Genomic DNA, 13975 nt, shown 5'->3' on the forward strand with positions numbered 1-13975 from the left:
ACAGTGAAGTCACATTTTACAATTGAAATATATTTGTTCTCTCACTTTAAATGTGCTTCTGAATACTTATCATAAGGTCTACTCTGGGTTTCCCCTGAAGCTCTGCATTTCATATCGATATCAAAACAAACACCAGTCACATGAAAGCATGAATGAGATGAATGCGTCACAAGCAAAAAAGGAATGGGAAAAATAGAGAACAATCATAAAAAGGACGCTTCCGGTGGTCCACTAATTACCCTCCCAAACACAGCGGCCTGTTTGATGGGTACAGCAATAGAGCACACACAGACACACATACACACATACACACACACACACACACACACACTCTCCCCTCACATGCAGATGCAATTGGGTCACTAACAAACAATACATGTGCTCACTTGTGCAATTGTTTATGCGCTTTGGTAGTCATCCATCTAATAGTTTATTTATCACCCTGTAACTTAAGCAAGCAACATTTAGAACATTGAAGTCTTTATTTGTGCCCTTAAGCTCACTAAAGAAAGGACATGTATGTTGTAATTATTTAATTTGACATGTAATACATTCTCTAAGCAGCCCACATCAAATCATTAGAGGGGAGTACGGATACTGTAATGTTTTTATAACACCACTTTATCTAGCTGGAAGACCCTGCCCCCAAACAGCTGTAAGGCTCTTTCCTAAACTGTGACATTTTCCTGAAGCTGCTGTGTGGCATTTTTGTACTCAACAACACCGGGATGGGGGCCTATAAAGTTATGAGTTTGGGCGTGAGGTCAATGACATGCAAGGAGAGGTAAGGAAACAAAATGTTAATTTAATTAACACCAGAAAGTATAATTTAGTGCTGAACAGAACCTTCAATAAAGCTGTTATTTTATGTTATACCTAATTGTATATTGCAATATAGAGTATAGTGTTTTTCACAGGATTATGTGAGTCTGTGGTGGGTGCATCTGATTTTTTGTAAATGTGATGGTTAAATGCATCAGTCGGGTGCATTTCGAGAGCATAGATTGATGAAAAATTGGGTGCTCTAGTAAAACGTTTTATCAATAGTGGGTAAAAGAAAAGGTCTGCGACGGCCTCTACATCCTGGTGACGATTATGTATCTGTTTAAGGTCTGGGGATTGTTATTGTTATAGTACAAAATCACAATTTGACTGTTGCCCCAAGTCCAAAAGGCATAATAATTTAACCATAAAATGTGATACTGATAATATAATATATATATATAAATATATTTATTTCACATGCATTTGAATAAATGATGAGATGTTTCTACGGCTGCCTGTCAGCTGTACTGCAGCTCAAACCCCAGCTCGGCTGTTATGCTGCTGGTGACTCTGTGCCATGGTGAAGGGCAAAAGGAAAGAACGTCCCTGTGGGATTAATAAAGTATAACATTATCGAATATGACAAGGTTCATACGTCTATGTGAGAGACAGCGAGCTTGGCTTGTTTTGTTAAAGCCAGTGGGTGTGCTATGGGTGTTATTAGCTTGTGGTGCTGCTGCTGTTGATATCAAGCTGTCCCAACACTGTTGTAGCCCTGGGGACATCAATTCTACCCACAGCCACACTTAGAAACTATTACATAACACAGTGTATGTTTGTACTACATGCACACAGTGTCCTCTTGGCTCTCATTTAAAACACATGACAGTATGCTGGGTAAAGTCATTCACTATCTCAACAAAAATAAATACCTCTCTGTTTTTGATAACAAACATGTACTACATTAAAACGTAGACATCAGGATTTAACACACGCACACACGCACACATACATGGCACACCGTGGCTATTCTCCTGTGAAAGTGGTTTGGGTTTGGGGGCACAAACAGCTTAGCCATGCTGTGGCAATGACTTGTTAACAGATGCCAGGCTCTGACTGAGCCACAACATCCTGCAGGCAACACTTAGAATAGAATGAATCCATCTTTTCCCGCTCCCTCTTTCTCTTCCTCACCTCCCTTTCATGTTCTCTTCCCCTTTTGATGCTTTGTCACTTTATCCCCCCCCAACACTCTTTCTTGAGTGTTGCCACGCTCTTTGCGGTACACACATTTCCCATACTGTTGAAGCTCACACAGCTCCGAGAGGGGGCAGGTGAGACCAGATCAAAGAATGACCATTGATGTTAAATCATGAGAGGAGGCCTCTTTGCTCTAGCTGGTAATCCCTTTTGTCATATTGTACACCAGAAGCTCACAGAACTACAGAAAGCTTCAATGATGTTCTCCCACCTCTGCTTCTCTCTCTGTCTGTTTATGCAGGATGGTAGAGTACTCTCTGGACCTGCAGAACATCAACCTTTCGGCTATTCGGACAGTGCGGGTCCTTCGGCCCCTCAAAGCCATCAACAGAGTGCCAAGTAAGAACATTTCAAGTTTTTGTCTGTGTACTTCTGCGAGGCAAACTTTGCTTTCATATGACTATGATTTTTTGGGAGTTTGTGCTTGTAGTTTCTCTTACTGTGAGTCTGTCAGTTCCAATTAGGCACAAACGCATCTGCATGGAAATTCATGTATATGTATTACATCTCTGGTTTCTTTGTGCACCCGTATGCCACCTGTACCCCACGGGGCTCATTAAACATTCATCTTATGCTGAATCACGCGGCCCGCTCGGGCCCTGAGTCACAGCTTTATCAGATTTACAAACCATCTATTAATGCTGCTCCACTGATCAGTCCGTGACCATAACCCTGTTCCTCACATCTAAAACTGTGTTCTTGGAATCAACGTTCCCACTCCTATTGATTTTGCTGTCCTGCTGCCCTAACAGGCAGCTTTGAATCATTTTAAGCACCAATTAGCCTTCACAAGCTAGGTTCAGACTTGTCTCATCACTTAGTTCCAACACTTTAGTAGTGAGCAAAGCATTAGCGCCTCATGCTAATTGTGATAATGCAGTTTGTAAAGTTTTTGATACAAAAACAATATCATTTATGTGATTTAATACTTTTTTTATTTAACTGAATTGCTTATGTTTTGTTCTTTTTCAGTTTTAAATAGAAAACTTTCGTGCAATCCATTTCTTATAAAGGTCAATTGGCCAAACAAAGCAACTTGAAACTCTTCATCAATATCTTTAGGTAACTGAAGTGTCTTTCTTAACAATCATGACATGAGTCCACAGCAGATGTAGCTTATAGTCTGATTCAGTTTGGGCCTTGGGAACAGATTCTGTACAAAAATGAAAAAAACCTTTTACAGCACATGTGAGGGAGAGAAAGGACCATTTAGAGTGGATGTGTTTGGGTCTGCTTTTAGATGCTCTCTGGCTCTCTGTGTGTCGTCTTGTTTGGGCTGTTCCAACCCTTTAGTCCACAAGCTCAGCTGTCTTTGTTGTATTTTCACAAGCCAACAACTAAAGCTAACTATTTTACGTACTCATTTTACTTCAGTTACACAATCATAGCTTTTTCTCCACCTCGAACAAATACAACAGATTTTTGCTCCCCACGTAAATGTCCAATCATGGGAGATTCTATTCAGTGTGATTATCTGAAAAGAGAGTCTGTCTTCAGTGTCTGATAGATTTACATTTTTCACACATTTAAGCTGTCTTTCAGGACCTAAGAACCTGCTAAGAACCTGCTCACAGCCAAAACAACAGCGCATTGGATATACGAATAAAAACGGCACTAAACCTTAGGGGGTTTTATAAGAAGAGAGTAGAGTGGGCATAGTGTTTTAGGGAGTGCACAGATTCTAGAGATGATTATGCATTATAGCATAAACCTCCAGATATGTGGGTTTGTTAGCATATGCATAGTTGATATAGATATAGTGTTTGTTTGCACAAGCCTACTCATAGTTTATGTTATGTATACCTATTCATATAACTGTTGTTGCTTGTGCATCATCATTTATTGTTTACGTTAAGATCAGTAAGCATGACTGTGTGATTTCCTCCAGTATCAGTGATCCCATTATGGCTTGGAAGCATGGGGATAAAGCTATGTGTACCTTGTGTTGTTGGGTGATTATTTAGCCCACAGATACACAGGGAGCACTAGCACATCATGACCCCTCACACACCTCAATTTGTAACCCTCCAACAAAATGATAGATAATAGTGCTGTGCTGTTGTGTTAGACTTGTTTTTTGGTGGAAAGGGTGTCAGATAGTAGGAGTGCTAGACAGAATTGGAGTGGGAAAGACAAAACACTTCATAAACTAGTGTTACTGTAGGAGGATGAAAAGAGAACTCTACTGGTTTAGTAAATAGCACAGGCATACAGCTGTAAATGTGTTTCCATTATGGCGCAAGGGGAGGCGTCCATCTTTATCGTGAAACAGCAGGAATCAGAGAGATGGAGGAAGGTGGCGAAGGAGCCAAAAAAAGGAGGGGAAAAGCATAAAAAGCTGGGACAAAATTTGATTTGTTGCTTTTCTCTCTATTATTTGTGTTTTGTTTGCATGCACCTTTTTGTTTTTCTTGTAGATACTCCGTTCTTCTTAAGCTCCCACCCTTGGGCTTTGACTTATTCTTGTCCCCCCCCCCCTCCATTCGTCTATTTCTCTCTCCACACAATTAGGCCTAATGGAACAGTGGCCTAATGACATGGACCCTGGGGAACAAACACATTTAGACTCGCCTGCAGCCGCCACAAGAGACACATACGCACTAGAGACAAACGCACCAGAGACAAACGCACCAGAGACAAACGCACCAGAGACGCTACTGCTCTCCATTTAATACCAGTTGACGAGACAAATTAGCCCGAGGAGGAAGATGAGTACGAACTCGCCTCAAGAATAATCTGTTCTAAAATGTTCATGGATTCCTACATTTCTGTTTTATTGCTTTATTGCTTTCCAACTCAGAACTGACACAAACATTTCATGTCTTTGTGTCATTGTTGAACGTTATCTTTTCTTGGCCAAAGGCAGGCTTGATCTTGACATTATTCCAAAAGTTTAGCAAAAGCTGCAACTTTGACCACACTTTACATTGATTGAAATACTTTATTAACAACTTGTATTAAAATCAACCAATTCTACACATGCATCTGCACACTTTACTGTAGGTTAACTTGTGAAAAATGTGTATCTAAACACTAGCTCACACATTTTGAACAATCACATAATCACTTGACTATACAGATTGATTAGCACTTGAGGGAATGGGGGGACTTTTCTTATGCCATTATTTGTTTACACAGCGTTTATGGTCTGTGTGGTGCATTGACGTCATACATTTGCAGTCTTGTAAATATTGTCTACATGTGTGTAAATCATCATCAACGATCTATCTCTCTCGTCCTCACCTTCTCTCTCTCTCTCTCTCTCTCTCTCTCTCTCTCTCAGCTTCTCTCCTGTCATTCAGGCTGTTGGCAGTTTAGATGCACTGTTATGTTGATGACACATTAACCTACTGTTGAGTTGTTATTCACAAATCCCAGCATGGCAATGAAACAAACACACACATGTCAGATAATTAGAGGCATACACACATATAATCACACTCATAGTAACACCAAAACACACACACCTCCCTCAGGTGTCAGTAAGGGGTGGCTGTGATCTCATCTCACCTCGGTCTCTCATCCCAGTCCAATCAGCTGTCATTATATCTCAATATGTCATCACTGCAGGACAGACCCATCCACAGGGGACAGGGTCGACAGGGGACAGGCATTTATTTCTGCAATTAGGGTTCATCTAATTATGAATAAGACCTCCTGTAGCCTCATTAGCATGTGTGTTCACAAGGTGGACGTCATACTGTATCTGTTTTCAAGTCAGTCTGCTGTCATTAGAATAATTTGAAAGGCTGTAGTGGGTGTGTCAGACAAATTCCATTAAATTGCTTAATTGTAACAGCAAATATATTCAAAAGGGAATGTAATACTACTCTGATTCACCTTATATCAGCATATAAATGTTTTTAGCAAATATATCTGGAAAGTCCCAAAATATTCACAGGACAATATATATATACAATATTATACTATACAATATTATACAATATATATATTATATATATTATACAATACAATATACAATATTACAATAATACAATTGTAATTGTACAATATTATACAATATTATATTATACAATATATACTGTATCATAGAACATGTTAAATGTGAGTTAATGATGCCATGCTTGCTTAAATATAAAAAGAGTCAAGAATGATTTGAGGCTTACTTAAATATTTAACCCAAAACAGGATTTTTCCAACCTTAAACAATGTTTTTTCAGTAGGCTTAATATTACCACATGTTGGATTCAGGATTTAAATCAACATTTGGCAAATCAACCATCCACTACCTCGCTTTGTGTGGTAAGAGAAAGAAGCAAATGAGTTCCTGCTAAACATATTAGTAGAAACATTTAGTAGCTTAAAATGAATGAGGCCTTCATTGTAGTTTTTCAGTAGTAGCCTATGCCGTTTAATGTAAAAAGACTTACAGTAGCGTCCTACATACAGAAGAGAAGTTGTGCAACAAAGCAATCTATATGCAAATATCCTTGATTACGGTATAAGCCAGAGATAATCCTTGACGATTGATTGATTAATTTTCTGAAACACAGGTATGCGTATCCTGGTGAACCTGCTGCTCGACACTCTGCCCATGCTGGGCAACGTGCTGCTGCTGTGCTTCTTCGTCTTCTTCATCTTCGGTATCATCGGCGTGCAGCTGTGGGCGGGGCTACTGAGGAACCGCTGTTACCTGGAGGAGAACTTCACCCTGTGAGTTACACACTGCAGATCTGTGTGTGTGTGTGTGTGTGTGTGTGTGTGTGTGTGTGTGTGTGTGTGTGTGTGTGTGTGTGTGTGTGTGTGTGTGTGTGTGTGTGTGTGTGTGTGTGTGTGTGTGTGTGTGTGTGTGTGTGTGTGTGTGTGGGTGTGGGTGTGGGTGTGGGTGTGTGGGTGGGTGGGTGTGTCTGTGATGTGTTGTGCCAATGTTTTGGAGGCTTGAAAATTAAGTTGACCGGCCACAAATTGAAAGTTAGGATGAGACAGAGAGAGAGAATGTGCACTCAAACCTCGCCTGAATGCTTCCAATTATTTTCCCTTTCATCGTGTTTTACTCGTGAATTTGAAAAAACATATTTCAGTTATGAATCTGTAAAATAATCATATATCGTAAACATCTCTGATGTGGCGAGCCGTCAGGGCCCTCTAGGCCCTCTGTGAGGGCCTAAGATATTAGAACTTTTTTTTTTTAAATATTATTTTTTATATTTTTTTGTTGTTACATTTTTCATTAGTTTTACCAAAATAACTTGATTTAATTGTATATAAAATAATATTTCCAAAGAAATAAATCCTTCGAATCTGCCTGTTCAGTTTCTGTTGGAATGTGAAGGGTTAAATGTCGTCTCTGCGAGTTATGTGAAGACGGGAGGGCTTGTTGGTCCCTCTCTACATTCACAGAGGGCCAGTAACTCAACGAGAGAGTAATGTCAAATGACAGTACAATTGACCAATCATATCTTCCCTCTAAATGGGCGGGCTTTATTTTCGCGGACTTTATGACAAGTTCCGCCCGCTGTGAGGTCTATGCAAGTGGTGCAGTGACGCGTCCTAAACCCCGGAAGTAAGCTTCGCTCGGAATCCCTCGACAGAAAGCAATGGGATTTCTCCAGAGGATTTTGGAAAATAGCTCGAAATAAGGTCTGTGGAAAACAAACCTGTTAGATAGTGATGGCGAGATGAAGCCTTATGAAGCTTTGAAGCTTTCCAGCCAATTGGTTCGCTAAAGGGTTCATCTCATGAGGCTTCATCATGGGCTTCATTTGAACACAAACCCCCTGTTGGTCAAAGTGTGTAAAACAGGCAGATTGGACATCTCAACAGTGTGCTCTATCTCATACCGAGTTCCCAATGAGTAAAGCCTTAGAATACCTCTAAACAACGAACATTAAATCATATTTTCATGTTAACAATATTGTATTTCTTCCAGTTAAATGATTGTGATTGAAAAGCCTAAGGAGGCTGGTAAACATTGCAAAGAGGGATTTGTATTCCTTAATAATATTCATAAACTTAACCATGTTGTAGCCTGAGAAAGGCTAAACCATATCAAAGAATACATTTGTTAACTACATTATCTCATTTAGCTGTAGCTTTTATAAACAACAACAAATACGTATTGTTCAGTCGTTGAACCAGGGACCCTGCGGTCATGAGTCAACTGCTTTCCAACTGAGCCACAGCACACACACTAAAGCTCCCTGAAAACACTGCAACATATTTATTCCTGTATTTATTGATGTTTTTATTCCTACATTTATTTATGCTTGTATCTATTTATACTTATGACATGTTCCGACCTCTATAAGTGAGGGTCTGAGCTCTCTTGATTCCATCGTGTCACCGGGCCCGGGTACAGGAGGGGTAATATGGTTCTTATTATACATCCATGGGTAATATGAGCGTTGTGGTTCAACGGTTCAACCGATCTGAATCGCTTCGTGAAGCAGTCACATGGTATCGACAGGCAGCGAGACTTCGTTTGTCATCGATGACGTCACTGGCCCAAAACGATACAAGCCTCGATACAAGCTTCACAAAAAGCTTCGGGCATTACTCGACACACGCTCCGAAGCCTCGGCGCAATACGTAACATCACTACTGTTAGATAAATGCACGTTTTGTTCAGCCGGATAATATCCACATGTCTACCCTACTTTTATTATTTTCGAATCATAAATCTAATCGATAGATTTATGATCGATAGAGGGCCTAGGTATAAAAGTCACGGCTCGCCACTGTGTCTGTGTATGATCACATACTCTTCTCTAACTGTAAATGTTTCCCCTTTCACATGGTTTTCATACAGGATTAAACCATATGCTGTATGTTTTGTATATTTTACTACAGACATTAGAATAACTCCATCTTTCAGCGTGTCTTTCTCCGTGTCTATGTCAATCTTCAAAGCAAGAAATAAAGTTTTACCCTGTATTGCTTCTGAGAGCACGATTAGATTCCAGCTGCATGCCTCCATATTCATGACCCTGCATGACGGCATCACCTACTGTGTCTGTGTGTGAGTGACATTCACAAGTGTTCAGGAGTGTTGGATTTCATGACATTCTCTCCGTTTTTAAGCTGGTGTATGCCGGATCAAAAGGCGTATGTCCTTATTGTGGGTGTGCTAATATGTATACAAGCCATGTATACTGTTCTGTGCACTCTGTCTCAGGTTATGCTGACATAGCGTATACTAATGAGAAATCTGATAGCCAGATGAAAGGAGACACGTGTCCGCCCGCTGGCACAGTCCTGCCTGCTTTGTCCTCACCTTAAACTTGAGTGGCTACATTAACCTCGACAACCTCTAAAGTAATCAATTCACAATTCAAAGTGACTTTACGCAATGTTTCCTGCATTTATTTTCATAGGGCAATAGAGGGATTAGCTGGACTCACTTAGACTTGACTTTACTACTTTGGATAAAGCAAAATAAAGGACACAATTTTGATCAGCAGAATATGTTTTAGTGGAGCTTCAGAAAACATTTAGTTTGAGTAACCTGTTCATCAGGTTTTTGCTCATTATTTAATCAAAGACCTATTGTTTCTTATTATTTTTAAAGCAGTTCGGTATCATATTATTCAGGTTTGTCTGGGTGCTTGAGTACTTAATTAGGAAGGTCGTAGTGTGTTAGCACTTGAGAGCTATTATGCTAAGTAAAGGGCTAACGTTAGCGTTCTGAGGGGTTATGATAGAGTGGGCTGAGTGTCGCACTCAAGTGCAGCATTCACATTTCACACCCTCACTATTTTGATCCCTACCTCTCTCTTTTCATGCCTTATTCTTGGCTTTCCGCCTCAACCTTAATTCTTTCTTCTTTTTTTAAAGTCTCCAGTCATTTGGTATTAGCATCTCCCATTCAAAACTCATTGTATATATTTCTATGACATCTTTCCTTCATGCAATCCTGCCTTCACATGTCTTTGAGAGCTTCACTTTATCTGATTGCTGGAAACTGTGTCTTTTCTTTGCTGCTGTGCACCCTTGATCCTTCCTTCTGCCTCGCTCTCCACTGGCAGGTGTTTTCTCAGTGTGTGGCCAGGTTTTGCTGTGCCATGCTGAGCAGTGCCAAGTGACTGGCAGGGGGGGGGGGGCAACAGCCTTCATTCATGCTCCACTACTCTGACAGGACCCTTCACTCTCTCTCTCTCTTAACTTCCTTCTCTTTAGCACCAATTTGAATGCCACTGATAATCTTTCTCATTATTTTTGTACGTTTATGTTTTGTGTCCTCAATTGGATTGCATGTAAATCAGTGTAAGCTATACCTATCATTGTTGTCAATGGTATTGTCTGGATCGATCCTGGAATTAGTGTGCATGCATGTGTGTCATGTGTGTGATTTGTGTGTGAGGTAAAAGGAGATCATCTCGCCCTATATATGTCAGCAGTATCTAACCTTTATTGACAGGGTGAGACGGGGGAGGATCAAGGAAATTGGCTAGGAAAGGAATCTGGGAGGTAAGTGGAAAATGGGGAGAAGGGACAATCAGAGAGAGAGGGGGGGAGCAAAAGAGAAGAAGAAAGAAAGAAACAAGAGGATTAACACTATGATAGGAGGAGATAACACATACAAAGTACGTTATAGTGAAAGGGTTCAATGCCTTATAAGGCATGGTTGTACTCTATGCAAATGTGTGCATGAGCTTGAGTTGTATTTATACATATCATAATAAGCAGCAGGCTGAACGTAACTGTATTAGTGCAGGTGTGTGCATAACTTATTGTCTCCCCCTTTGCAAAATACAGAGCATTCACAGAGGAGCCTGGTATGTACAGAGAAACGGGGATAAAACAACAAAAGGGAGAGACAGCAAAAGGAGTGCTGCAGTGACAGACTGACAAAGACAGTGCAATGAGTAAATACTGAAGGTCCAGTGACCCTGAAAGTGTGTGTTCAGTAATGGGCCTGCTGATAGAGAGGGTCTATTTTTGTCCTCCCGAAGCCCAGACCACAGTATGAGCATCGTCACACCTGCCGTCATTTAGCCCACAGTCTTGTCAGAAACACACACTCAAACGCAATAGGCCTTACTGATTGGTTCAGCAGTGTTAGTTTTTCATTTTCCTAAATCCATCTCATTGTTTTCCGTGAATTTTGCATTGCTTTTATATCATTTTGTGTTTTCTTATTTGTATTTCTCCTTAATTCGCTTCAGCAGCAGTTTTAAGTTGAATGATATTGCCTTATTTCCTATACACTTAGCATGCTTTGAGTGCCTTACACTTTCTTCTTCTGTTTATTGCTGTTTGTAATAAAACGTGTGCACTCGTTAGAGCCCCATCAACACATAACTGTAGCAATGGCAGCCATTTTTCGCTTTAAGGAAGTTGAGCCTGATTTCCCAGGTGGATTTGAAAAGAGATTTTGGAGGGAAATGATGAGGTGCTTCAGATGGTGGCAATCAGTTAGATTCAGATTTTGGAGATGTGTGTCATTAAGTCTAGCAGAAATCAGCCAATCACTACTGACTCACTCACTCTCTGAAAAGGGACACTTACAAGTGGTGAACCAGTTCGTTGACGGTGAGTGTTATATGTGTCGTTTGCATGAAAGTATAATCTGTTTTCCTCCTGATTTCATGCTAGTGCACACAAACGCTGAATTTTAAACTAAGTTTCCACATTACTTATTTTACGTCATGCAAAACATACTAATATCCAATGATATGCTAGTAAATAGGTTAGCTTGGTAAATACTATTTTCCTTTTGTATCGTTGACGCAGGTTATATAACTGCTTCTTTATTAGGACATACCACATTGAGTAAAAGCCCTGTGTCTCAGAATAAGACCAACAAGATATTTGGACATTTTAAGAGCACCCCTCCATTGACCTCATTAAAATCCTAGACTTCTGAAGACATTGCATCTCAGAAAGTGGCGTACGATGATCTATCACAGTACCAGTCTGAGGAGTTTATGTAGCTGTCCCTGTTTTAAAAGAAGAACTCACTTGTTAAGTCTGTTTGTCAAGACGGAGATCCAATCTTGACTTGCAAGTTGTTGTTTTGTTTTTTTTACAGTGTTGGTCTGCCATTAAACATCCTATTGTAAAGCGCTTTTTGCTAGATGACTGCTAATAATGCACTTTGTTGTCATACGGTGAAGGCAAGAGTTTAAATATATGTTAAATAAATGCTATGACACATCTATGCTTGTTTGGAGAGCGGTCACTAAGGCTTCTCTCAGGTCTTCACTATGGACGTATTGGTGTCCACACTTCACACCAGGAGTAAACAAAAATCATGAGAAAGAAAGAACACATTAGCTGCTGTACGATCCAGTGACCCCCTGAGATGGCAAAGCCAAATGCAAAAAATCAATACAGAATTGATTCAAATGATCCGGTTCACTAACTAGATGTCTGCTTTTGTGAAACTTTCTATTAATAGTGGCAATTGTATTCCTACTTTTCCTGGCACACTGATAAATAAAGGACTATTAGTCATTGAAGGTGACGTCTTCTGCTTGATTTCTCCTCTTGCTACTCATTCTGTCATGGCCCGACCAACACATGACCCCCCCCCCGTTCACCACACCTGTCAGCGCGCCTTTGTTTCGCTGCATTAGCTTTAGGCTGTGTTTGCTAGTTCATTGCTGGGTCAGGTTTGTCTCTCAAACAGACATACTGTATATACTTTCCAGCTTAATACTGATTAATGTATAAGTCTAGTTAGGTCAGGAGCTTCCTGATCTCCTTCTTTCTACTATATGTGCTCATGTTTATCTATTCACACTGTTCGGTTATTCTTGTTAGAATGAAGAAGAAATAAACAGAATATATAATGCAGAATCATTTGCATTACTTTATTCTCCACTCAGTGAGGCATTTATCCTGCAGACTTGGTTGAGTCTCCACATTCTCTCCTCTTGCTCCCTCTTACCTCTCCTTCTTTCACTGAATCCTCGTGGTAATCCCTGTATTAAAATATGTACAATGTACTGTATTATGAATATACATCTTTGATTCCGTAAAGGTCACCTATTTTATTTATTTTTTGTCTTTTATACATAAACATGTGTCCCCTAGAGTTTCTGAAAGTTTCAGGAAAAAATATTCGCTCACTTTTTGTCCTGATCCATTTATATAAAAACCTGTCTGAAAATGAGCTGATCAGATTTTGGCTACTTTATGATGTCATAACGATTTATTATTATTATTATTATTATTATTTTTAACCAAATATCTCTCAGAGGGGCGTGGGGAGGGTCTCCTTATTTTCATCTAAAGTAACAGACAGAGAATCAGCACTTTTGAAACAGGGCTGATTATGGGATGCTGCAAAGATCTGTTTGGTGTTTGGAGCCAAACACTTCAGAGACATGTTTTGTATATATCTGAGACTCATAATATATTGATGAAAAAGAGTAGAATAGGAGACCTTTAACACACTTATTTCCTTCCCTTGTCACAGCCCCAGCTCTTCAGGTATGACCCTACCTGCTCCATACTACCAGCCAGAGGAGGATGACGAACGGCCCTTCATCTGCTCCCTGGCAATTGATAATGGCATCATGTCATGTAATGATGTGCCGGCGAGGCGCGAAGGAGGACGCACATGCTGCCTGGACAGGGAGGACGCGCTCCACAGACAGGGTTTGGGCTTGATTCCTGAACCACTGGCCAACGGGAGCGGTGCCGGTGAAGCAATTGGTCTATGCATCAACTGGAACCAGTATTACACTCGGTGCCACACAGGAAGTACTAACCCCCACAAAGATGCCATTAACTTTGACAACATTGTCTACGCCTGGATCGTCATTTTCCAGGTATGTTTGGGTGTGAAGACTGATGAGGTGAGGGTGAGGTCAGGCTGTGGGTTTCTGAGCTTGTAATTTGGGCTGGGGAATATAGAGAGGCAAAGTCACACCCATCTACTTCCGGTCCATGGGACCTTATTTCGGAAAAATTATGTATTGAAGTCAATGGAGAGAGAAAACGTATCTTTCGATCCCGTTTGAATTGTGCCATGAATTACACA

At 40.4% G+C, this 13975-nt stretch overlaps 1 protein-coding gene across 1 annotated transcript in view; it reads left to right on the top strand.

Annotated features, from left to right (window-relative positions):
- LOC117553171 (voltage-dependent T-type calcium channel subunit alpha-1I-like) overlaps positions 1 to 13975 on the top strand; it is a gene marked incomplete at its 5' end in the record, with an annotated part of 169791 nt that overhangs the window by 97490 nt on the left and 58326 nt on the right. The window contains 3 exon segments of the mRNA XM_034226998.1: positions 2267 to 2364; positions 6540 to 6699; positions 13409 to 13763. Of these exon segments, the coding sequence (XP_034082889.1) occupies positions 2267 to 2364; positions 6540 to 6699; positions 13409 to 13763 (613 nt within the window).

Source organism: Gymnodraco acuticeps, unplaced genomic scaffold (genome assembly GCF_902827175.1).
Source record: "Gymnodraco acuticeps unplaced genomic scaffold, fGymAcu1.1, whole genome shotgun sequence".
NCBI classification, from domain to species: Eukaryota; Metazoa; Chordata; class Actinopteri; order Perciformes; family Bathydraconidae; genus Gymnodraco; species Gymnodraco acuticeps.